This window comes from Trichechus manatus, unplaced genomic scaffold (assembly GCF_000243295.1).
Source record: "Trichechus manatus latirostris isolate Lorelei unplaced genomic scaffold, TriManLat1.0 scaffold00026, whole genome shotgun sequence".
In the NCBI taxonomy this organism is placed as follows: Eukaryota; Metazoa; Chordata; class Mammalia; order Sirenia; family Trichechidae; genus Trichechus; species Trichechus manatus.
In genome coordinates, this window is record NW_004443962.1 from 11136530 (window position 1) to 11163303 (window position 26774).

A 26774-nucleotide genomic window follows, 5' to 3' on the forward strand; every position below is an offset into this window, starting at 1 on the left:
CTAGATGCCCATCAACAGATGAATGGATAAACTATGGTACATACTCACAATGGAGTACTATGCAACGAGAAAGAACAACCATGAATCTGTGAAATCTCATAACATCGATGAAACTGGAGGACATTATGCTGAGTGAAATAAGTCAATCACAAAAGGACAAATATTGTATGAGACCTCTATTGTAAAAATCCAGGAAAAAGTTTACACACAAAAGGTAACAATCTTTGTGGGTTATGAGGGATGGGAGGTGTGGAGAGTGAATACTAAATAGACAATAGATAAGTGGTAACTTTGGTGAAGGATAAGACAGAACACAAAACTGGGGAAGCCAGTACAACTTGTACAAGGAAAGGTCATGGAAGCTCCATAGACACATCCAAACTCCCTTAGGGACTGAATTGCTGGGTAGTGGGCTGTGGGGACCATGGTCTCGGGGAACATCTAGCTCAATTGGCATAACACAGTTTATAAAGACAATGCTCTGCATTCTACCTTGGTGAGTAGCGTCAGGGGACTTAAAAGCCTGTGAGCGGCCATCTAAGATAGTCCACTGGTCTCACCCCTTCAGGAGCAAGAGAGAATGAAGAAAACAAGATATAAGGGAAAGATTAGCCCAAAGGACTAATGGACTACAACCACCATGGCCTTCACCAGACTGAGTACAGTACCACTAGATGGTACCTGGCTACCACCACTGACTGCTCTGACCAGGATCACAACAGAGGGTCCCGGACAGAGCTGGAGAAAAATGTAGAAAATTCTAACTCACAATAAAAGACCAGATTTACTGCCTGACAGAGACTCGAGAAACCCCGAGAGTATGGACCCTGGACACCCTTTTAACTCAGTAATGAAGCCACTCTCGAGGTTCACGGTTCAGGCAAAGATTAGACAGCCCCATAAAACAAAAGGAGACTAATGGGGCACAGCAGTCCAGGGACAAGGACTAGAAGGCAGGAGAGTACAGGAAAACTGGTAATAGGGAATCCAAGGTTGAGAAGGGACAATGTAGTCATGTCGTGAGGTGGTTAACCACTGTCATGAAACAATATGTGTACTAACTGTTAAAGGAGAAACTATTTGTTCTGTAAACCTTCTGCTAAAGTACAATTAAAAAAAGAAAAATAAGTACATAAATAAATAAAGAAACAAAGATGAGAAGGTAAGGGGGCAGGGACACTAGATTAATGGAAATAAAACCACCAGAATAGAAATAATGAGAATGTTCACACATTGTGAAGAATGTAACCAATGTTACTGAACAATTTATGTAGAAGTTGTTGAATGTGAACCTAAACTGCTGTGTACACCTTCAACAAAAACACAATGAAGTATTATTTAAAATATAAAAAAAAACCAAAAAGCCTCCAATTCATCCACTGACTCCTTGTTCAGGCCTCAACTTTCTCAATCCAGTTGAAATACTATGATCTATTATTACAACCGCTCCCCTGGAAACAACCTCTCTCTATCACATCTACCTGGCAAAGTCCAAATCATGGAAGCACCAATCACACACCTTTAATCTAGCTGAGCACTGCTGGAGAAAAAACAAAAAATCACAGTTTGGTAACTGCTATTATACATGCATGGCTACTGACCTCATATGGGTGCTGAAAACTGACAATCTGTTTCACTAATTAGCTCACACTTCAATTCTCTAAAATTTCATATCCCCACATTCCTCCTAAACCTCTGATCCCCTTCTTGCTTGAGCTGATGACCTTGCCTTATACTCCATGAAGAAAACAGAATTCATCAGACAGGAACTCTCACGTCTTCTAACCTACAATCTACAAAGCCCCTCTCTCTGCATTACTCATCTTCCTTGTTGTTACAACTGAGGCAAGCTCCCTCTATCAAAGGTTAATAATCTCTCCACATGTGCTCTAGATCCTGTCCTTTACACAGCCTTGGGTACTATTGCTCTATCAGTTATCCTCACATTCCCAGCAGCATTCAAACATGCTCTAGCATCTCCTATCATCAATCCTGACTCCTCTTCCCAGATCATACATTCCATCCCAGACACTGCTCTGTTTTCTCTATTCCCCTTCACAGCTAAGCTTCTCAAGAGTTGTCAACGTAGACTATCTCCAATTCCTTACTACCAACCCTCCATTCATACTTCAATTTACTCCAAAGTGACTTCCATCCCCACTAGTCCACCACATCTTCTCTTCCCAAGATAACCAACGACTTACATGGAAATAAATTCAAGAAATACATTCTCTCTTACCAGTCCTACTCAGCAGCATGTGAAATGTTTGCTATTTTCTTCCTTACAATACTCTCATTTCACTTAAGCCATCACACTCTCTGATTTCCTCCATCTCTCATGCCACTTCTTACTCTTCATACAGGCTCATTCTCAACCTGAGGTGTAAAACCTTAGGACTCTGTCCCAGACCATCTTTTCTTCTCACTGTCTACTCTCTCTCTACTTGGCATGTCCGCTGGCATGGATATTTCATTTTTAACACATAATTGTTCTCAGGATGGGATAATCCTCTTGAATCAAATCTTCCCTTTATCATTTGCTATTAATAACTTAAAATTTCATTCATTTTGACTCCATCTGTTCAGAATTTGAAATCAATTACTCATGATTTTTACTAATAAGAAGTAGAACTCCAGATTAGGTTTATCATACATTGTTGTAACTTCAACTACATGTGTATGTGTATTTGTACGTGTCTGTGTATGTCTGCAAGGAGCCCTCAGGGTGCAGAGGTTAAATTGCTAGGCTGCTACCCAAAATGTCAGCAGTTTGAACCCGTCAGCCACACTGTGGGAGGACAACGTGGCAGTCTACTTCCGTAAAGATTTACAGCCTTGGAAATCTGATGGGGCAGTTCTACTCGATTGCAATGGGTATTTGGTTTGAGATGTATGTGTGTAGATCTCTATCAATTTCTATTGCATTAAGCTCTAGACCATATTTTAAACGGCCTGACAGTCAGTTTCTACTCCAGCCATACTGCCTTTTTATCAAGTTCTTCAATATGTTAAGCAATCTTTCTTCTCTCAGGACTTTCATTGTGCTTCCTCCTTAATCTCCCTCCAGAAACTTCTGCCTGGCTAACCCTTATCCTCCAGGTCTCTACTCAAACACTGTAGCCTCAGGATGGTCTTTCCTGACCGTTTTGTCACCAGGACATTCACTGTCCATCCCTTGCCAAATTAGGTCCTTCTTTTATCTTCTTATAATTCCCTGGGCTTTTCCTTCAAAACGCTGCCATAAATTGTAATTATGTAGCTATTGTGTAATTATTTGTTGATTTCTGTCTCTCCCACTAGGCTAGAGGATTATGGGGGTAGTGGCCATGTCTGCTTTATTTTCCCTTGAATACTCAGCACTTAGACCAATGTCTATTTTTTTAAAGCACAGATATTCTCTGTCATTGAAAATACTTTGTTTCTACTGCCTCCTTTTTATGCTACTCCTCTTTTTCCTTTGGATGACTTATAAAATAAATGGGATCCAACTCTCTTTACTGCTGCTCCTGCTAAACTCTACACATGTGAAGCCTCATTTAAAAAATACCACTGTAACCAAGAGTTTCCTTTTTGGCAAATAGCCAGTTTTAACACCTACATACCTTTCATTACCAATATGAAGTATTAAAACATTTATTTTATGGTTGTTAGTTGTTAGTTGCCATGGAGTGGAACTGACTCATGGAGATCCCAACTGTTGCAGGGTAAAACTGCGTTCCATAGTGTTTTCAAGACTGTGAACTTTGGGAAGCCAGGCACCTCTGGGTGGGTTTGAACTGCCAACCTTTCAGCTAGTAGTTGAGCTCTTAACTGTTTGTACCACCCAGGGACTCCTATTTTGTTAATACATTTTATATAGATAGATAATAAATAAAAACATAATAAACACTTATGTACCCTCCACTCAAGCTTTATACAATCTTAATAGTATGCCTTATTTGCATTAGATTTTAAAAGTTAAAATTTACAGATATAATTGAAGCCCCTGTGGACTGTCCCCCATCTCATTCATCTCCTTCCCCACCCAGAGATAACAATGTTTTATAAATTTAGTGTTTATCATTTCCATAGATTTTAATACTTCTATTACTACATATTTATGACCCATAAATGTTACAAAATATTGTTTTGCAGGTTTTTAATCTTCATATAAATGGGATAATACTCTGCCTATCCTGCAATTTGCTTTTTTCATCCAACAGTTTTCTGAGATTCTTCCATGCTGATAGTGATTCTAGTTTACTCATTTTAACTGCTATAATATTCCCTTCTACGAACACCCCGGAGTTTATCCATTCTCAATTTTCGTATATGGTTTGAGGTAGGAATCAAATGATTTTTCCTAGAAGGATAACCAACTGTATTAGAACCATTACCTTAACATTTAATCCTTCCTGGTTGACATATAATGCCAAACCTGCTAAACAGCAAGTTTCTATGTAACTACGGGTTTGTTTCTGCACTCTTTATTCTATTCCATCAATCTATTTATCTATCCCTGTGCCAACGTTATACTTTTAATTTTATTAATTCTTGATATGGAGTTGGGCAAGTCTGTCTGCATTGTTCTTCATCTTTTCAGTTGTTTTAGCTATTCCTTTCCCTTTGTTCTTCCATATAAATTTTAGGAGTTACTTGTCTAATTGCACAAAAAGCATCTAAGAATTTTAATTAATTTGGAGAGTGCCAACATCTTTATTAAATTGAGTCTTCCAACCCACGAACATAAAATACATCTGCATGTATTCTAGTTATCTTTTAGGTTCGTCAATGTTTTCTATTTTCCTTCATAGTCTTTCACATCTTTTGTTAGATTTATTCCTAAATATCTTAGAGTTGTATTACTATTGTGATCCTGAGTTTGAAATTATAAATTCCAAATGGTTATTACTGGTATACGAGAATGCTACTGACTTACACATATTTTTTTAATCCACCAATCTTTCTAAGTTATTTTATTAGTTCTATAGTTTGTTGATTCACTTAGATTTTCAGTGTAGACAACTGCATTATTTACAAATAAGAAGCATTTTATTTCTTGTTTCCAATTCTTATATCTCATTTCTTTTACTTGTTGTATTGCATTTGCTAGGAACTTCAGTACAATGCTGAATAGAAATCCTATTAGTCCTCCTTGTCTTGTTCCTAACTTTAATGGGATACTGCCAGAGTCTCTATTAGTATGATGTTTGCAGTAGTTTTGTTTTTGTGAACTAACTTTATCCAGTTAAGGAAATATCCTTATATTCAAACTTTGGTAAACATTTTAAAATTAATGAATATTGATTTTTTCAAATAACTCATTTGTTGAAATGATCATATGATTTTTCTCCTATATTCTGTTAATGTGATGAATTATACTGATACACTTTTAGATGTTGAACACTTAGTTGAACACTTCTTACATTCTCTGTGATGAACTCTATTCGGTCATGATTTAGCTTATTTATTTTAAGTACATTGATAACTCCACTTGCTAATATTTTACTTAGGAATTTTACATTCATGATTTTAAGTAAAATTGGTCTACAATTTTTTTCATCTTATTCCTGTTCAGTATTGATATCAAGATTATCCTAATATCATGAAATAATTAAGTAGCTTTCCCTTTTTTTCTATTCTCTGAAACAGTCGGTAGAAGATAGTAATTATTTGTTTCTGGAAGCTTTGCTAAAATTCATTTGGAAAACTGTCTTCACTTTTACTGTGTGTTGGGGATATGGAGATAGAGTGGAGGAGGAAGAGACATTTCATTTGGTTTAAGTTCTTTAATTGTATTGGTTTATTCAGGCTTTCTATTTCTTCTTGAGTCAGAGTTGGTAAATTATACTTTTTCTAGAAAATAATTCATTTCGATGCCAAATTTTTATAAAAATTTCAAAATTTTAAAAATAAAAGTATACTTTAGCTATAATTTTAACCTCTTTTTCATTCTTTATATATACATATATATACTTTTTTTTTCCTTTTCTTTTTCTCTTCATCAGCACTTGCTAGAGGTTAGTCTATTTTTTTAGTTTTCAAAGGAACAACTTTTAGTGTTGTTGATCATCTAATATATCTTTGTTATCCGTTACATGAATTTCTACTCTTACATACATTATTCTCTTCCTTCTAATTTCTTTGACTTTAATTTGCTATTGCTCTTTTAATTCCTCAAGGTGAATCCTTAACTCATTTATTTTCAACTTTAAAAAAATAAATGCATTTTGAGGCTACAAATGTCCTGGTAAGTACCATCTTGGCTGCATCCCAAGTGGCTGACATAAATGTTCAATCATAAATATTCTTAATTTCATTGTAGTTTCCTTTTTAACATGTAAGTTATTAGACATATGCTTTGAAGTTTCTAAATGTGTATTTTAAACTAATTTTTAGTTACTTATATTTTAATTCAGTCAACTAATGTGATCAGTAAAATATGAATTCTTTGAAGTTTATTATTTCCTTTGACCTAGTAAGGAGTAACTTTTTATAAATGTTTCATATGTACCTTAAAATAATGCTCGCTCCTCACTTTTGGGTTGTAGGATTCCATATATTTACTATTAGAACAGGTACGTTAATTATGTTGTTTAGATTTTATACTTTTACTAAATTTTGTCTGCTTGATTATAGATGCATTAAATCTCCCATTATAATAGAGATTTGACAATTTTTGTTTTACAGATACACACACACAATACATATTTTAATATATACCAAAACCAAACCTATTGCCGTCAAGTCAATTCCAACTCATAGCGACCCTACAGGACAGAGTAGAACTGCCCCATAGGGTTTTCAAGGAGCAGCTGGTGGATTTGAACTGTCAACCTTTTTGGTTAGCAGCCACAGTAGCTCTTAACTACTGTGCAACCAGGGCTCCAAAATGCATTTTGCCTTAAATTCTGTTATTTCTGATATTAATACTGATAATCATTTCCATGCCTTTATTTTCAGTCATATAATTTTCAGTCATATAAAAATAAGCATATAATTTTAAAAATGTAATCTGATAATCTTTTTAGTAGGTGGATTTTACCCTTTTGCATGTTACTGCTGATATATTAGGATTTTTTGTACTTCATATTTTCTGTTTATCAATCTTTCTGCTTGTTTCATTTTTCCTTCTCTGCCTTTTATTAAAGTTTTTTATGCTCTCTATTGTTCCTGTTTACAATGTAGAAGCTATAAATTGCATTTTTATTTAAGTAGTTACTTTTAAAATTTTATGATATATAATTAACCATGAAGTTATCTAACAAAGACCACAATTATTCAGTGTTTCTGTCTTCCTCCTATCAATAATCTGAAGATGGCACAGGAATGGACAATATTTCGTTCTGTTATACATAAGGCCACCATGAGTCAGAGCTGACTCAATGGCAACTAACAACATCTTCCTCCTACACATGACCAGGTTCTTAGCACACCTAAACTGAATACTCCTTATCTCATTTAGCAACTGTTGTTTAGAATTTTAGACCTACCCTTTCATAAAATGTCCAAAATATAATTGTTTTTTATAGTCAACAATTAGTCAAATTTATTGACATTTTATTAATTTCTTTATTCACTACTGTTTTTCGTATCCTCACTTATCTTCTGTGTTCATTTCAGTGGTTAGAATTCTCACCTATGTGGGAGACCTGGGTTCAATTGCAGGCTAATGTACCTCACGTGCAGCCACCACCCATCTGTCTGTGGAGGCTTGCATGTTGCTATGATATTGAACAGTTTTCAGAGGAGCTTCCAGACTAAGACAGACTAGGAAGAAAGGCCTGGCAATCTGATTTTGAGAATCAGCCAAGGAAAACCCTACAGAGCACAACTATCTGACATACTACTGATCATGGGGATGGTATAGGACCAGGCAGTGTTTCATTCCATTGTGCATGATATCACCATGAGTTGAGGGCCAACTCAATGGCAACTAACATACATAGTAAACTCTATTTGATTTTATGTACCTGAAAATGATTTTACTCTTGAATGACAGTGTGGTTGGGTATAAAATTCTAGCTAGAATTATTTTCCTTTAGCACTTTAAAGATATTTCCCACTCCCTTATTGTCTGGCCTACTCAATTAGCTAATGAGTAGTCTTCTGTTAGTCTTTCGCTCCTTTGTAGATAATCTGTCTGCTTCTCTGTAGCTTTTAAGATTGTCTTTTCCACTAATGATGTTCTGTAGTTTCACTACTCTTCAAGGTCTAGATTTATTTTTACTTATCCTGCTTTGTAGCTAAAGACTCATGTCTTTCTTCAGTTCTAGAGTATTCTCAGAATTGACTTTTCACACTATCCCCTCCACTACCTCCTCAAATTCCTATTGACAAATGTTTAATCTTCTCTATCTGTCCTCTTTTTCTCTGTTCTCTTATTTTATTTCTCTGTCTCTCTTGTGCTGTGTGCTGGGATAGTTCCTCAGTATTATCTTTCATTTCACTAATTTATTCTTCAACTGTGTCCAGTCTAAAGTTTTTCCCATCAATTAAGTTTTTTTTTATAATTTTTATTTCAATGTCTAGTCTTTCTAACTGTTTTAAAAATATCTATTGTATTTTGCTTTATTTCTGCCTGGCTTTGTTTCATAATTTTTTTTTAAAGAAAGTTTTATGTCTTCATTCTCTTTGAACATATTCTGCATATTTCTTTAAATATCTTTGTCTTAAATTCATCCACCTATGAGAAGCTGATATTTGACAAAGGTCCAAAGTCAGTTAAATGGGGAAAAGACAGTCTGTTTAACAAATGGTGCTGGTATAACTGGATATTCATATGCAAAAAAAATGAAACAAGACCCATACCTCACACCATGCACAAAAAATAACTCAAAATGGTTCAAAGACCTAAATATAAAATCTAAAATGATAAAGATCATGGAAGAAAAAATAGAGACAATGCTAGCAGCCCTAATATATGGCATAAACAGAATGCAAAACATAAGTAACAACACACAAACACCAGAAGAGAAACTAGATAACTTATGCTCATCAAAAGACTTCACCAAAAGAGTCAAAAGACAACTTACAGACTGGGAAAAAATTTTTGGCTATGATATACCTGATCAGAGTCTCATCTCTAAAATCTAAAAGATACTGCAAAACTTCAACAACAAAAAGACAAATAACCCAATAAACAATGGGCAAAGGCTATGAACAGGCACTTCACCAAAGAAGATATTCAGGTGGCTACCAGATACATGAGGAAATGCTCACGATCATCAGCCTTTACAGAAATGCAAATCAAAACTACAGTGACATACCATCTCACCCCAGTAAGGCTAGCATTAATACAAAAAACACAAAATAACAAATGTTTGAGAGGTTATGGAGAGACTGGAACACTTATACACTGCTGGTGGGAATGCAAAATGGTACAACCACTTTGGAAATTGATTTGGCGCTTCCTTAAAAAGCTAGAAATAGAAGTACCTTACGATCCAGCAATCCCAGTCCTTGGAATATATCCTACAGAAATAAGAGCCATCACACAAATAGATATATGCACACCCATGTTTGTTGCAGCACTGTTCACAATAGCAAAAAGATGGAAGCAACCTAGGTGTCCATCAACAGATAACTGTTGGATAAGTAAATTACAGTATATTCACACAGTGGAATACTACACAACAGTAAAGAACAATGATGAATCTGCAAAACAGTAAAGAACAATGTTATGAATCTCATAGCATAGATGAATCTGGAAGACATTATGCTGAGTGAAAACAGTCAGTTACAAAAGGACAAATATCATGAGACCACTATTATAAGAACTCAAGAAAAGGCTTAAACACAGAAGAGAACATTCTTTGATGGTTATGAGAGTGAGGAGGAAGGTAGAGGGGAATTCACTAACTAGATAGTAGACAAGAATTATCTTAGGTAAAGGGAAGGACAACACATAATATAGGCGAAGTCAGCACAAGTGGACTAAACAAAAAGCTAAGAAGTTTCCTGAACACAACCAAACACTTTGAGGGACAGAGTAGCAGGGATGGGGGTCCGGGGACCATGGTTTTAGGGGACATCTAGGTCAACTGGTATAACAAAATTTATGAGGAAAAGGTTCTGCATCCCACTTTGGTGAGCGGCGTCCAGGGTCTTAAAAGCTAGCGAGAGGCCATCTAAGATGCATCAATTTGTTCCAACCTACCTGGAGCAAAGGGGAATGAAGAACACCAAAGACACAAAGAAAATATTAGCCCAAGAGACAAAAAGGACCACATAAACCAGAGACTCCATCAGACTGAAACCTGAAGAACTAGATAGTGCCTGGCTACCACCAATAACCTTCCTGACAGAGAACACAACAGACAGTCACTGATGGAGCAGGAGAAAAGTGGGGTGCAGAACTCAAATTCTAGTAAAAAGACCAGACTTACTGGTCTGACTGAGACTGGAGCAACCCCAGAAGATATGCCCCCTAGACTCTCTGTTAACCCAGAACTAAAACCATTCCTGAGGCCAACTCTTCAGACAAAGATTAGGCTAGACTATAAGACATAAAATGATACTTGTGAAGACTATGCTTCTTAGTTCAAGCAGACACACAAGACTAAATGCGCAGCTCCCATCTGGAGGCGAGATGAGAATGCAGAAAGGGACAGGAGCTGGTTGAATGGACATGGGAAATCCGAGGTGGAAAGGAGGAGTGTGCTGTCACATTATAGGGATAGCAACTAGGGTTACATAACAATGTGTGTATAAATTTTTGTATGAGAAACTAACTTGAGCTGTAAACTTTCACTTAAAGCACAATAAAAAAAAAATAATTGTCTTAAACTGTTCTATAAAAAGATTTTCACTTGGAATGAATCCCTTCTCCAACTGTTAATTTTTTTGGCTGACTTCCTTAGCATTAGAATTTTTTCATATGTTTTGGAAAATGTTGGCTCATTTTGAGTGGGAAGTTTCTATTTTTCTCTGCCCTGACATTGTGCATTACTTAAGGTTTTGTGGCTCCCTCCACTGCTCCTCTAAGACCTTTTACCAGAAACAGGTTTCATAAGCCTATCTGGGGGTTGCTATCTCCTGGGATACTAGTGATATGACAAATCCCATCAAGGAGCCAGTGGGTAGCAAAATCGTACCAACACTATACCCATGGCTTCTGAAAACCAGTAGCCTCAGTCAGTATGCAAATAACCATTTTTCTAGTCTCCTTTTATTAGTTGAAGATTATTCCCATTCTACATCCCCAAAAACACACACACATTCTCTGGCTCCAAGCAGAAAGCATGGCTCAAGTCCCCTGAATCACTTGAAGCCCTGTTAAACTACCTTTCCCTGAAAGTATTAAACTCCTTATAACCACCACCTCCTTTTGAATTCAGAGCCAATGGCTTCAACCCACTAAGCCCACTGTTTTGTATCTGTGTTTCAGTTTCTTGTGTATGGAGATGTTTACCTTATATTTGATCCTGGCCATGTCTGATTTTTATCTTTTTATACTTTATGCATTGTTACTATACGCTTGGTACAGAAGGAATTTTTAAAACATAAATTCACGGTGTCATGTTGCATCAGAAAACCACTCTAGAGTTCTAAAAAAGTTCTAAAACAGAAAATCTCACAAACCCCTCCAAAGTTCTACAAAGCAAGGATGCCAATGATACAGTCTCCATTTTCAATGAGGAAACTGAAGCTCCAGAAAAACGAAATGATTTGTTAATGATCACATAATCAATAAGTAACGAGGAAGTCAGGAATATAATACAGATATTCTGATTCCTAGTCATGTGCTCTATAGAACTCAGTAATTTCTGAGAACATTTTCCTAAATTTTACTCAGTTTCTCATTCAGTCCAACCAAGCTGTGTTTTTCCCACGTTGTCTTGACCATTCAAGAAATCAATTGTTCCAATTTCACCTCCCAAGTCAGGAATAATAGCACTGAAAACCTAAATCACTATATTTTCAAAAGATCTTTCCTGGTCCTTAATTAACTCATAGCTTCCACTCTAACTCTTTGCCACCAATTTTGGTTTTTGTCTTCTTCAGTTCTGTTATTAGGCTGGAGCTAGTCAGTCTTTCCTAGCTACTTACTTTTTTCATTCTTAGTTAGCATAGTGAGATTAGTTTTAAATATATAAAAGGAAATTTCCATTTTCCCCCAGAGAATAATCAAATTGCATTCCTTTATTAAAAAGTATTTACTGAACATCTACCACGTTATCAGGAACTGTGCTAGGTACTAGTACTCAATTATAAGCAAAACAAACAAGATTCCTGGCTTCATGGAGTTTCTCCTCTAGAGAAAGAGAGCAAATCATACAAATAAATGTAAAATTATCATGGTGACAAATGAAATAATGAAGAGATGCCTGATGCTCTGAGAGTCTATAAAAAGGGGGATATGACATTGTCAGAGGGTCGAGGAAGGCTTCCTTGAGAAAGTAAATCTTAACTTGGAATCTGAAGGGGGAAGAGTTAACTACATGAAGAGAACGAACAGCATACATAAGGGCTCTGAGGTGGGTGAAAGTATGTTGAGTATAGTGGAGAAAAGAAGGCAAGTATCGCTAGAAGAGGAGGAGCAAGACCACTAAGTTATGGTGTTTTATCTCTATCCTAAAAGAAATTAGAAGCTATTGAGTGGTTTAAATCAGGAGATGTGAAAAAATATATTTGAATTGTGAAAAGATCAATCTGGCTGCACTGTAGATAATGGATCAAAAATGGGCTTGAGTAGATAAGGGGTGAACCAGTTAGGATGACATTGGAGTAGTTAAAGCAAGAAAATACGGTAATTATAAAATGGGCAAAGGACACGAACCGAAACTTTACCAAAGAGGACCCTCAAGCAGTGAACAAACATATGAAAAGATGCTTGTGATCATTAACCATTAAGAGATGCAAATCAAAACTACAATGAGATACCCTCTCACCCTGGCTAAAATGGCAGTGATTAAAAAAAAAAAAAAAAACATTTAACAACAAATATTGGTAAGGATGTGGTAAGATTGGAACCCTTATCCGTTGCTGGTGGAGTGTAAAATGGCACAACCACTATGGAAAACAGTCTGGCGCTTCCTCAAAAAACCAGAAATAGAACTACCTTAGGATCCAAAATCCTACTCCTAGGTATATACCCTAGAGACCTAACAGAAGTGACATGAACAGACACGTGCACACCTATGTTCATTGCAGTATTATTCACAATAGCAAAAAAAATGGAAACAACCTAAGTGCCCATCAGCAATGAATGGATAAGCAAAATATGCTACATACATCAATGGAATACTACGCAGCCATAAAGAACAATGATGAGTCACGAAACATATAATAACATGGATGGACCTGGAGGACATAATGCTGAGTGAAATAAGTCAAACACATAAGGACAAATGTTGTATGATCCCTCTTTTTTAAGTAGATAAGAATATAGACAGAGAGAGAAAGGGAAAATATGGCAAGTTGAACTAGAGTGATAGTGGTGGAGATGCAGAGAAACAGATGAATTTGAGAAATATTTAGAAGGTAAAATCAACAGAACTTGGTGAAGGATTGGCTATACTGTAAAGAGGAAGAGAAAGTTAATCCTTGAATACTATCAAGCTTCTCGTTTGTGTAATTACATGACCACTGGTTTTCAATGACGGGAAAACTGTGAGCCAAAGATTATGAGTTGGTTTTGGACAAAATGAATTTGAAGTGCCTTTTACTACGAGATGATGTCAGACATACACATCTAGAGCTGAGAGGAGAAATATGGACTAGAGATATAAATCTGCAAGCTATCTGCACATAAGTATTGACTGTAACAGAAATGTGAAGGAGTTTATCTTGGAAAAGAGTATAGAACTAAAAGAAAAAAGGACCTATGACCAAACCTTGAGGAACTACAACTCTAATGACTGAATAGAGGATTATAAACCTTTGAAGGAGAGAAAGAAGAGTATCTAGAGACATAGGAGAAAAACCAAGAATGTGTTATGTCACAGAGTCAGAAGAAACTGAGTAATTCAATAAAAAGGCAATGGTTAATGGTGTCAAATGTGTAAAATAAGAATCTTCCTCTTTACCCAAATTTTAGATTATAATCCACATGGCTGTACTGTGAATTCTTACTTTTCCAATTGCTCATGTATATGTATACTTACTTAAAGTGTTCATCATAAGGCCACTGTTGTCATAAAATCTATTATGACTGGCTTCCATATCAGGAATCTTGCACTGCAGCATGGCAGACATGGTATGATGTCCTGAGTTATAATTCCCTGGATCAGAAGGAGAGGAGCTACACTCTTCATTTTCTGAGTCACTAGAACTATCCTCACTACTTGAAGATGATGAGCTTTTGGAATCTGAAGAACTATCACAACTACTCATCTGGTCCATTATACTAGCTTCTGCTTTCAGTTCTGAAAATAAAATAAAAACAGATAGGTTAAATAACATATAACCAAATTTAAATGTATTTTTTCCTAAGAAACTGTTGATAAGGAATAAATAAGACCAAACATACATTTACAGAATTTAAAGCATTTTTTAAAAATCCTCCGGTAACATCAAGCCATATTTCAAAATAGGTTCATGAAAATCCAAGGAATTCAATGACACTGGCCATAGGCAATATCTAAATACATGCTTATTTATAGCATTGTACTCAAATATATATGTAACTCAAATTATATATATTTCAGATTAAGGATCCCTCATATTGCCCTATGATCCAACCTCCCAAAGGTAATGTTTACTTCTTAGTTAAATTCTTACAAGATTTTTTAAGCACTTACAAATATATACAAACTTTGTTTTCAAAAGTGGTTCATATATATGTATGTACACGTATATATATATACATATGTATATGTATGTACACGTGTATATATATACATATGTATATGTAAATGAGTATGTAAAAACTAGCTTTTTTGCTTGACAATATACCTGTATATTCTTCTTTGTCACTAAAAAGAGTTTTGTCTTCTTTTTTTTTTACTTAACAAGTTAATAATAATCATTACTATTTATTTATTTATTTTTTAAATCTTACTGTGTTTTAGGTGAAAGTTTAGGTTCGCATTTTTGTTTTTAATGGATGTGTAGTACTGTAATCCCTTTTGGGCACTTGGAATTTTTCCATTTTTTCTTTAGCACCAAAAATGACGCATGAAACATTCTTGTGTGAGTAGTATATAAATATGGCTATGTAGATACCTATCATCTATATATTTATATAAGTTTTGCTGTAGAAGAAATTTCTGGAATTTCTAGGTCAAGAGAGATGTACATTTTTAATGTTGCTGTTGTTAAGTGATGTCGAGTAGATTTTTGACTCATAGTGACCCCATGTGACAGAGCAGAACTGTTGCATAGGGTTTTCTAGGCTGTAATCTTTATGGAAAGAGCCGTGGTGGCACAGTGGTTAAGTGATCAGCTGCTAGCCAAAAAGTCGAGGTCTGAACTCACCAGCCGCTCTGCAGGAAAAAAGATGTGACAGTCTTCTTCTGTAAATATGACAGCCTGGGAAACCCTATGGGGCAGTTCTACTCTGTCCTATAGGGTTGCTATGAGTTGGGAAGCAACTGGATGGCAATGGGTTTAATCTTTATGGAAGCAAATGGCCAGGTCTTTCTCCTGTGGAGCCCGTGGGTGGGTTTGTACCTCTAACCTTTCGGTTAGTGCTTAACTGCTGCATCACCAGGGCACCTTTTATTTTAATAATTACTAGTAAGTAAGGATAATGATAATGATGACAAACCCTTATATAGTATCCATGTGCTAGACACTGTTCTAAGTGCTTTACATATAAAAATTGCTCTTCAAAAAAATAAAGATTTGTCAATTTATACTTCCTCCAATCATGCATGAGCGCACTTGTTTCCTTTATATCCTCAGCAACACTGGAAGTTCACAATTTTTTTTAGCTTCTGCCAATCTCGTAAGTGAAAAATATTTCTTAATCTTAAAATGTGCATTTTAAAAGCATCAGTGAGTCTGACTGCTTTTTCATATATTTATTGGCCATTATATATCTTACGTTGTGAAAATTTTGCATGTGATAAAAATGACCTTTCCTATCAGTGGAAGAAATGGTGACTTATTCAATACATGGATATTAGTATATAATCTATTTATCAATCCTACTTATCAAGACTCTATTCATTAATACCTATTTATTGATATCATTGGGAAAAGGGGAAATTTGGATTCTCATCTTATTTCTTAAACTAAAATTCCAGATAGCTCAAAGACATAAATGTGAAAATTAAACCACAAAAATACTACTAGAAGACTTGTACAACTGCCAGACACATACTCACAAATTTGAAAAGATGATTCAACCATCGTAGCAGTAGACAGTGGCACAGTAGGATCAAGAAAATATCATTTTAAAGAACGCAGTCTAAGGAACATGCTATACAACACATCAAGGTAAACAGAGTTCCATTCTTATACAAAGGTAGATCAGCAAAAAAGCTTTATGTTTGGATCATGTTAACTTATCCTTTACAGATCTCTTTTCCCTGAGTCATGCATCAATGCAATTTTTTATTAAGGTCTCTGCTAAAAAGCAGCCACATGGAGGAACTTCTACCTATATTATAAAATTACTGTTCTTGACACTGAATAGTTCAATGCTCGCTAGAACAGGTTCCATATGATGATTCCTTTTAGAATTAAGTAGATACTTTAGAACTGTCTCTCATGTAATACAAAATATGCTACTTGTGTCTTCATTCTTGTCTTGGTGGCTAGGAAGCTCAGAGCTAAATTTAATGTTTTAATAATTAACAAATTTTCTTCCTCTTCCCCTTCAACATTCGATTTTCTGTTCTTGTATTTTATTGTATACATAATGATATTATGATTCAAATCCATTCTGGAAGCAGACATGATGTAATAATAAAATAAAATTCAAGATCCCTTATAGTAACAAGGGCTCTGAGCTTATGTCTTCCTTGCTGTTTGTGAAGTGACCACTGATACATTAGGGAACCAATACTATACTAGGCCTTAAAGGGGGTAAGTAGTATAGGAGACCTATGTGTAAATTATGAATGCAAAATGTAGAAGCAAATATACTTTGGTGACCAGGGTCTCACTGCCGCAATAATCCGTATAACACCAACACCCAAACTTCAGCTAGGAAAAGAAATGGAGGTTTAAGTTTGCTTACTTTTAAAAGGACTGTATCTCCCTAGAAATACCTTCCCTTGAACTGAGCAGCAATTCATAAGAACTGGTCTGCTGGTGCTTCTGCTTACTATATCTCCTTAGTATACTTACTATATCTTACTATCTCCTCACTTCCCTATTGGTTTGGTGACATCTCAGACATCTACAGTTTAGCTGTACATAAAGAACTTTGACAGGAAGATGCTGTGAAGAATTGAATAAGAATCATTACCACTGCCAAAAAGAAGAAAACTCCAGTTAAACACATTTAAACAGTTACTTATTTTCCCCTGAATAATGAAAAAATACTAATCCTCTCATATGTATATAGTCTGGAACTTACATAACACCCTACCTAAATCATGAGATATATCCTCCCCCAGAAAAACACATAATAACAAAGAATACGACGTTTTCAAAAAAAGTTGAGTTAGTTCCATTGTTAATTAAAATGAAAATTTTCATTTAATATTTCCTAATAATCTCTTATAAAGGGAGATTATAGACACTTAGATTTTACCTCTTTCAATATCATCCATTGGAGATGCTGGGGACATCTTGTCTTTGGGTGAAGAATGTTTTACAAAATTGAGAGTCCTAGCTGAATTCCGCATTTGCTGTTGCTGTTGCTCTATACGAGACTGAATTTTACTACTTCCTTCAACTCTGCAGTTAAGGATATCAAAGGTCAAAAAAAGGATGATAGCAATGTATCAACAATTTCGTCTTATAAAATTACTAAAGTTGACCCTTATTCTTTTCCCTAGATCTCTTTAAAATGATGTTAAAGAATCAAAACACTAATTTAATTCATTATTTGACAAATATTTATGGAGCCACCTGCAATATGTATGACATACACATAGGGCCCACTGAAGGATACAAATATGAACAAAAACAAAACCACTGCTCAAACTGGAGACACAGGACATACACAAATGCCTAAAATAAAAGAGAGGTACAATGTTTTTCCTAAATTCTAAAATTATCATTTCTGTTCAAATTAAGTCACTTCTACATTTTCCATTCATAACTTTAAGATACGTTACTGAAGAAGATTCATATACTTTTCTTCCAAGACCTTTAAGAAAAGAGTATAGGGGGTTAATTATACATAATTTTCAATTATGCTTGACCCCGCCTCTCCCATTTCTAGTCACTAATACCTGTCCCGGTTGCACAGTGGTTAAGCGCTGGGCTGCTAAAGGAAAGGTCCGCTGTTCAAAGCCACCAGCCGCTGTGTGGGAGAAAGATGTGGCAGTGTGTTTCCGTAAAGACTACAGCCTTGAAAATCCCATGGAGCAGTTCTACTCGGTACTATAGGGTTGCTATGAGTTGGAATTGACTCGACGGCAATGGGTAATTCCTATCGGTTCTTCCTTCACAAAGTATTTAGAACCTCATTCTTCTCTTCATTCCCTCTTTCAAAAATTATAGTTTCCTACATTTTTCTGCTTCCAACATTGTTTCATTGTTCCCAGCTTCTTTGCTGAACTAATATTTCAAAATAGAGCTGTAAGTACGCTAAACTCTGGTTAAAAAACTTAAACATGTAATCACCGTCATCAAGACAATGTCTTGATTTCTTGTTGTTGCCATTTGCCGTCAAGTTGATTTCAACTCATGGCAACCCCATATGTGCAGAGCAGAACTGCTCCACAGGGTTTTCAAGGCTGTGACCTTTCAGAAGCAGATTGCCAGGCCTGTCTTCTACCGCACCTCTGGGTGGGTTTGAATCACGAATCCTTTAGCTAGTAGTAACTTCAACCTACATTTACAGTCTTACCCCTAACCCACTATCAATATCATCTCCCACTTCTCAGTACTATACACAGATATAGAGATAAATCTCTGCTTTGTTCAAATTGGTTTTATTCTTTGGCCCTCAATAAAGTCGGATAAATTCCCGTCTTCAAATCTTGCTTATATCCTCATATCCTCTCTGATCAATTAAATCAGTATGTTCCAAACGTTCCTATTAGTAACAATCGCCTGGGGTGGAGAAGGTACATTAAAAAAGACAGAGTTTCCCAGGTTCCTCACCTGATCTGAGGTTAGATTTGGGAACTCATATTTTTAACAAGTACCCAAGGTAATTCTTATAAGCAGGTATGTTTGATTAAACAGACAAACAAACAAACAGAGATCTGAATCTTAACCTCCTCTCAAGAATAAGGTCTCCCTGAATTCTCCAATCAAACATGACTTCTCTCTCCCCTTTATACCCAGGGCAATTTTTGTCTATACTGTTTGCATAGGTTTCAGAGCAAGTACCCTTACATTACATGGTTATTAATGTTCCTCCTATTTCCAAAAAGAATTTGAGATGACTGTATTTTCTTATTGGCCTTTTCAATGGTATGGTCTGTCAATACAATTAAAATGCAGACTTTTTGAGGCTAGTATTTGTATAGTAAACTTTCCTTTTTCTAATGCCTTACATATTTTAGGTGCTCAATAAATATTTCCTAACGGAGATAAAATTATTTTGAAGAATATACAATGGTTCCTTTCAGTCCAATTCTAGAAAATTATCTACAACAGAATAAATTTATGCCTGTTGTTGTTAGGTGCCATCGAGCTAGTTCTGACTCATAGAGACCCTAGGTACAACAGAATGAAACACTGCCTGGTCCTGTGCCATCCTCACAATCTTTGTTATGTTTGAGCCCACTGTTGTGGCTGCTGAGTCAGTTCATCTCACTGAAGGTCTTCCTAAAGGTATGTCTACACCCAAAAAAAAATTTAGAAGCATAACAAACTTTCATATATTATAGACAGAAGTGGTAAAAGCTTTTGGCTAAGAAATCTCACCAAATGTAAACTTGGAAAAGTTTAAACCTTTTTGTACACACAGAGATAATCCTTAGTAAAATAAGTGACTTAATCCAATAACCTTTTTCCTGACATATCCTTAGCAATTTATGAGCTGACAAAATAAATCATTTCATTAAACCACATACCTTGTTTTTTTTACAGTGATGTTGCTGCTGAGTTTTTCTAGTCGACACTCTCCAGTATCATGGTTAATAATCAATATGCATTCTTTTAAGTAAGGTTTCTTTGAACCTTTGAAAACCGTTACTGGTGGAGTTGAACCCTGTTTAAAAAGTTAATTATTATTACTTGAAATTTACCGCAGAAAGTCAGCCTTTAAGGTCTTCTGGTCCTGTGTTTCTCAATCCAGGTTATACTTCGTCTCCTAACTACCTAAATGTACTACCTTAAGACCAAGGGCTGTAGTAAAAAAGACAGAGATAAAGAGAGGTTGAGATGTCATAGCTGCTATAATTGAGGAAAGGGAATAGATAAGACACTTGCCTTGAGCCAGTAAAATTTTGTTTCTTTGAACTATTATGGACAATTGGGATACAATTCTAATACAACCAAGATATTTTACAGATAAAGGAAGAGAAGCCCTGAATCATACTCCCTACCACCCCTCTTCCTTATTGCTTCATAAGCTTAGGTTGAAAAATTTGGTACTTTCTTAAAGTGGTGACTCCCCTGTGTAGATTAAGGAAAATAAATGTATCAAAGAGCACCTGTTACAGTGAATCCACTGATTAATTTTAGCATCATCAAAAGTGGGACAACCGATCATATGTGCTTCATGATGTGATATAAAAGAAAGTATACAGCACCATCCATGAAGTATTTTCTTTAAAAACAAAACAAAAAGATTCTGACTCTCACCAAGCCTTTAGCTATAACTACCAGTTTACAGAAAATATGGGGAATAGAGAAACAAGCTAATTAAAACTAGAATGAATTAATTTGAAGTCTAGAATATGAATATACTCTCTAAGACAAATGACCTGGTTTCTCCAACAAATCAATGGTTTAAAAAGGGGAAAATATTTTAATGGAATAAAAGAGATTTAAGAAACGTAATATACAAATGCAGTGTAGAACTCTTATTTGGATCCTGGTTGGGAAAAAAAAAAAAACCTGTAAAAAGACATTTTTGAGACCATCATGAAAATGTAAATATGGACCAGACATTATCATCTATTCTGTTAGGTGTGATGATAGCATGGTAAACCAAAACCAAACCCATTGCTGTCGAGTAGATTTTGACTCATAGTGATCCTATAGGACAGAATAAAACTGCCCCATAGGGGTTCCAAGGCTGTAAACCTTTACAGAAGCAGACTGCCACATCTTTCCCCTGTGGAGCAACCGGTGGGTTCAGACTGCCACCCTTTCAGTTAGCAGCTGAGCACTTTAACCACATCATTTAGAGATTCATACTTAAGCATTTATGGATGAAATAGCCTAGTGTCTGGGATTTACTTTAAAATACGCCAGGAAAAAAAAAGTGGTAGGGGAATAGATTTAAAAAAAAAATTAGTGACATATTGATAATTGTTGAAGCTCAGTGATAGGTACATAGAGGGTTAATTATACTATTCCAATTATGTAATAAAAGGTTAAAGAAACCTAGATCATTACTAATAACCTATGTCTACCTATGTGCTCTCCCCATCCTCTACCCCCTCTCTCCCACCCTGAAACAAATTGATATTTATCATGCCCTTACTTTATCCCACATGTACATTCCTAAACAATATACTGTTTAGGTTTGCTTGTTTTCAAACTGTATAAAAGTGTATTAAAAATTTTAAATGCCAATTATAATAATTTTATCAAATACAGTAGTACTGTTAGGTCAAGATAGAAGTGGATGACTTCTAAAGAAGTTAATCATTAGAGATTTAATAAATGACCACTAGGAGGAGCATAAGTAGCCCTGGTGATGCAACGGTTAAGAGCTCAGCTGCTAACTGAAAGGTTGGTGGTTCAAACCCACCCAGCGGCTCCATGAGAGAAAGACCTGGTGGTCTGCTCCGGTAAAGATTACAGACTAGAAAATCCCACAGGGCAGTTCTACTCTGTGACATGGGGTCCACTATGAGCATTGACTTGACACCACCTAACAACAACAACAACAACAACAACAGGAGTATGAAATAGATTTAGTGACTGAGAATGCCATAAAAGAGAGATAGGTTGGAGACTTCTGAAAAGTATGGGGGTTAGGGGGGTGAAATTGAAAGAAAGAACCAAGTTTTTTTTCACCTCTCCCCTAAGACCAAAGTAGGAAACCTGGTTGCGCAGTGGTTAAGCACTTGGCTACCAATCAAAAGTTCAGTAGTTCAAACCCACTAGCTTCTCTGTGGGAGAAAGACATGGCACTCTGCTTCTATAAAGATTATAGACTTGGAAACCCTATAGAGCAGCTCCACGCTGTCCTATAGAGTTGCTATGAGACAGAATCAACTTGACGGCCAACAGGTTAAGACTAAAGTGATTTACAGGAAATCAGTGGATAGTATATGGATGAGGACATGTCTGGGGTAGCCTTGGAAAGGGTGAGATTGGGAGCACTTAGCTGAAGCCCTGTAAGCTGGAGATCTGGGGGCATGATCATCACAAAACAAACTGGGCACATTTTGCTTGCAAGTATATTTTCTAGCTGTCTTGGCTGAAAACAAATGAGTAAGACACCCGAAAACAGCAAACCAAGGACTCCAAATTATAGGTGATAAGAGACGCGTGCAGTACATTCTTCTTAAAGATATTTGCATTCTTAGAATGGAATATATCTTAAAACTACAGTACACTATTGTATTCAGAGCTCCTGAAGAATAAAGACTGAGTCTTTAATTTTTTTTTTATTGTCACAGCATCTAAAGAAGTATGAAGCCCTTGGCAGACATTCAATGAATGTTGAATATGAACAATTTCTGAGCACAGGCAACAAGTTAAACATGGCTCTCATAATCTTTATACCTGAGTTCTATACTTTTAACAGCTTTCTTAAAATTAAAACTTTTTTGCATTAAATTGAATATCATTACTAATTTTTAAACTTTAATTTTTGCCCAGTCCCTTACTCCATACCCCAAGGAAGATAACTATTAAAGTACCAGGCAACTCTTAAGCCTATGAATTATACTTGCCTCTAAATAACTATTGAATACATCCTATCATCTCCATGTTCATTCCACTGTTACCACCCAACTTCAGAACCCAATCACCATCTCACCTAGACTACTGTTATCTTTCTCCTTACTCTCCTTCCAGTTTTGTTTCCCACTCAGCAGACAGGCAAATCTGATCATAGTGTTTCCATGCTTAAAAATCTTTATATATTCAAGATAAAAGCCATATTCCATAAACCTGTAGATGGGGCCCTCCATGATCTTCTCATCTCCTCGTCAATATTCTCAATCTGCTATTCCTCACAATCAAGCCATACAACCTGTAGTTGGTTTATATGAATGACTGAAGATAGTCAACCAAAAGACACACTACAAAATAAAGTACAAGTGAGTGCATACTTTATTTGAGAAAAAGGGTCAAGAAAGGACTCTTACCCATACAACAAAGGAATGGGAACAAAACTTCAACGTAGGGGAATGAAGAGGGAGTAGTAATGAGCAAAGGAATCTGGCTATTTATATGTACTTACCTTTAAACAGATAAAGAATGTGTAAAGGATGTGGTATATGAGAAAGTGTAATTTAAGGGCCCAGAAAAGATTCTTTTTTTTATTGTGCTTTAAATAAAAGTTTACAGTTCAAGTTAGTTTCTCATACAAAAACTTATACACACACTACTATGTGACCCTAGTTGCTCTCCCTGTACTGTGGCAGCACACTCCTCCTTTCCACCTGGATTTCCCGTGTCTGTTCAACCAGCTCCTGTCCCTTTCTGCCTTCTCATCTTGCCTCCAGGCAGGAGCTGCCCATTTAGTCTCATGTATCTACTACAGCTAAGAAGCACACTCTTCACGAGTATCATTTTATGTCTTACAGTCCAGTCTAATCTCTGTCTGAAGAGTGGGCTTCAGGAATGGTTTTAGTTTTGGGCTAACAGAGAGAGTCTGGGGGCTATGTCTTCTGGAGTCCCTCCAGTCTCAGTCAGACCACTAAGTCTGGTCTTTTTACTAGAATTTGAGTTCTGCATCCCACTTTTCTCCTGCTTCATCAGGGACTCTCTGTTGTGTTCCCTGTCAGGGCACTCATTGGTGGTAGCCTCAATAAAGATTCTTGACATGAAGATATTCTGCAGTGTGTACACTATCATGGCAAAACCTGAGTGTTTGGTAGAGATGGAAGAGGAGGGAAGTGGGAAGAAGGAGGAAAAGGTCTTATTGCTAAGCGACAATAAAAGTATTCTAAAAGTCTCATTTGATGGAGGTGGGCAGGGGAACAGTGGAGGAACAGAATTTTCATATAAGAATACAGAATTATATGCTTGCTTATGAACAACAGGAAAAGAAAGTAATCAGAAATAGAATGGAAAAGTACAACAGTACTCCCAGAATTAACAAGGGGGAAAAAGAGAGAGACAGAGACATGTTCGATGAAACTAACAAAGGTAAGAATAAAAAGAAGAAACAAAGAATTAAAATAACTAATAAACATAGTATAAGATGAAAAAAATAAAAAGTATATCAACTTTGGACTAAATGCAAATAGAAAGAATTATCCTAATAAAAATAGAAAAGCCAGAGGAGAAAAAAGTTTTAACTTTGAATGAAGTTTAAATTTTAATCATTACACACATCCAAACATTTTAATCACTGAAGAAATTCATTCATCTACTCATTCAATAAATATGTATTAAGCAGTAGGCACAGTACGAGAAGTGGAAGGTACAGAGGCGAACAAAGCAAGCAAAAATTTATGCCCTAATGCAGTTTACACGAGACAGACAATAAACAAGATAAATAAACTATATAGTACCTTAGACAGTGATATGTACTAAGGATAAAAACATAAAGCAGGATGTATGTTGGCAGTACAGTTGCAATTTTACATAGAATGGCCAGGGAAAGAGGCACTAAAGAAGTGACGTTTGAGTAAATACCTAAAGGAAGTGTTGGAGCTGACCTTGTATATGTATGGAAAAAGAAAACATTATAGGAAGAAGAAACAGCAAGTGTAAAGGCCTGAAGTGATAGGAGGCCAATGCGCCTGGAGCAGAGTGAGCAAGGAAAAGAGTAGCAGACAGTAAGGTCAGAGAAGTAAGGGATGAGGGTAGAGCATGCAGAGCCTTGAAGATCATAGTAGTTTGGTTTTATTGAGTGACATGGCAGAGAGCTGTGAGCAAAAGAGTGACAAGATCTGACTTGGATTTTTATGGAATCATTGTGGCTACTGTATTAAGAATAGACTGGAGGAGCCAAAGGCATAAGCACGGAGACCTGCTGGGATATAACTGAAATAATCTCAGAAAGAAATTATGGTGGTTTGGACCAAGACAGTGGTGAGAAGTGAGCAAATTCTGGATATATATTGAAAGTAGAGCCAAGAACACTTGCCAATAGAAGTGATGTGGGGTTTGAAAAAGAGAAGGCAAGGGTTTGGGCTTGAGGAATAGAGATGCCATTTACTGAGAAGAAAAGGACTGCAGGAGTAGGTTTGGGGATAAGGAGCTCGGTTTTGAGACACTTTTTAGTCATCCAAGTGGAGAATCAGGCAGTTGAGCAGAGGGATCTGGAACTCAGGAAAGTGGTCTGGGCTAGAGATATTAAGTTGAGAAGTAACCAGCATCTAGATAGTAGTGTTATAGATTGAACTGTGTCCCCAAATTGAATTGGCTAGTCCATGATTTCCAGTACTGTGTACTTGTCCACCATTTTGTCATCTGAAATGATTTTCCTATGTGTTGTGAATCCTGCCTCTAAGATTTCATTTTACTTGGATCCATAATCAACACCCATGGAAGCAGCAGTCAAGAAATCAAATGAGGACTTCCAGCAACATGGCGCTCTAGGTAGAAGCACCATGCAGTCCCCCCACAGCAAAGATCCGAAAAACTAAGCCAAACAGAGAAAAACGGCAATCCTGAATTCCCAAACATCAAATGAAGAGATAAAGAACTCAGCCAAGCACCAAACGGAATAAGAAACTGACAGAGAACAGAGAACGAGGAGACATACATAGAAAGGTCCCCTATCAACTAACACAGCACGGATCTGCCATCTTGGACCCCTATCAGAGACCAGCAAATAGGGGGTATGAGAAAGCAGCTTCACGGAGCTTCCAGCAGGAGACAGAACAACCCATAACTGGCAATATATGCTTTCCCACCCCACACCCTTCTTCACTCCAGCTCAGCCTCCTCTGCTTCCCGTGGCCACTGTCTCTTGGCCAGAAAGCACCGGCTGCTTGGATTCCACCAGCCCGCACTGGCTGACTCCCTGAGTACCATTTGTGGCTGCTGGTGTTGCTTTTTTCTGCTTCTTTTGATTTCTTCCTTACCTCTCACCACCTCCCCCTCCTTTTGCTCAAACACCTGGCTCCGTGCAACATCTTTGCTTCTTCCTAAGGGGCTGTGGAGCGCCGTTCGAGTGTAGAACTGCTTCCTGATCTGTGCTGCCATGCTGGTGGGAACCCGGGGCTTTTGTTTGTTTGTTTGTTTTCTTTTCCTTTTCTCCAGTTGGGAGCCTGTTCTGGCCCGGCAGTGCTGCGCAGCTTGGGACCTACCCCCTCAACTTGAGCAGACGTGCAGAGGGACCCCTGAGGGCATTTCTTTTTTTGTGTCTTTTTGTTTGTTTGTTTGTTTTTTGGGGGGGTTTTCTTGTTCTTTTTTTTTTTTTTAATTTGTTTTGTTTTCTTTTCCCTCTTTTTCCCTTTTTGCCTTTCTTC

The 26774-nt window shown here is 36.5% G+C and overlaps 1 protein-coding gene across 1 annotated transcript in view; it reads right to left on the reverse strand.

The window, feature by feature from the left end:
- The window catches only part of EAF2 (ELL associated factor 2), a 55693-nt gene that overhangs the window by 14726 nt on the left and 14193 nt on the right, over positions 1-26774 (reverse strand). Inside the window, exons 3-5 of the mRNA XM_004373638.1 lie at positions 20073-20209; positions 17630-17775; positions 14088-14348 (exon numbers count right to left, since the gene is read on the reverse strand). Coding sequence (XP_004373695.1) covers positions 14088-14348; positions 17630-17775; positions 20073-20209 — 544 coding nt within the window. The remainder of the gene's footprint in view (positions 1-14087; positions 14349-17629; positions 17776-20072; positions 20210-26774) is intronic.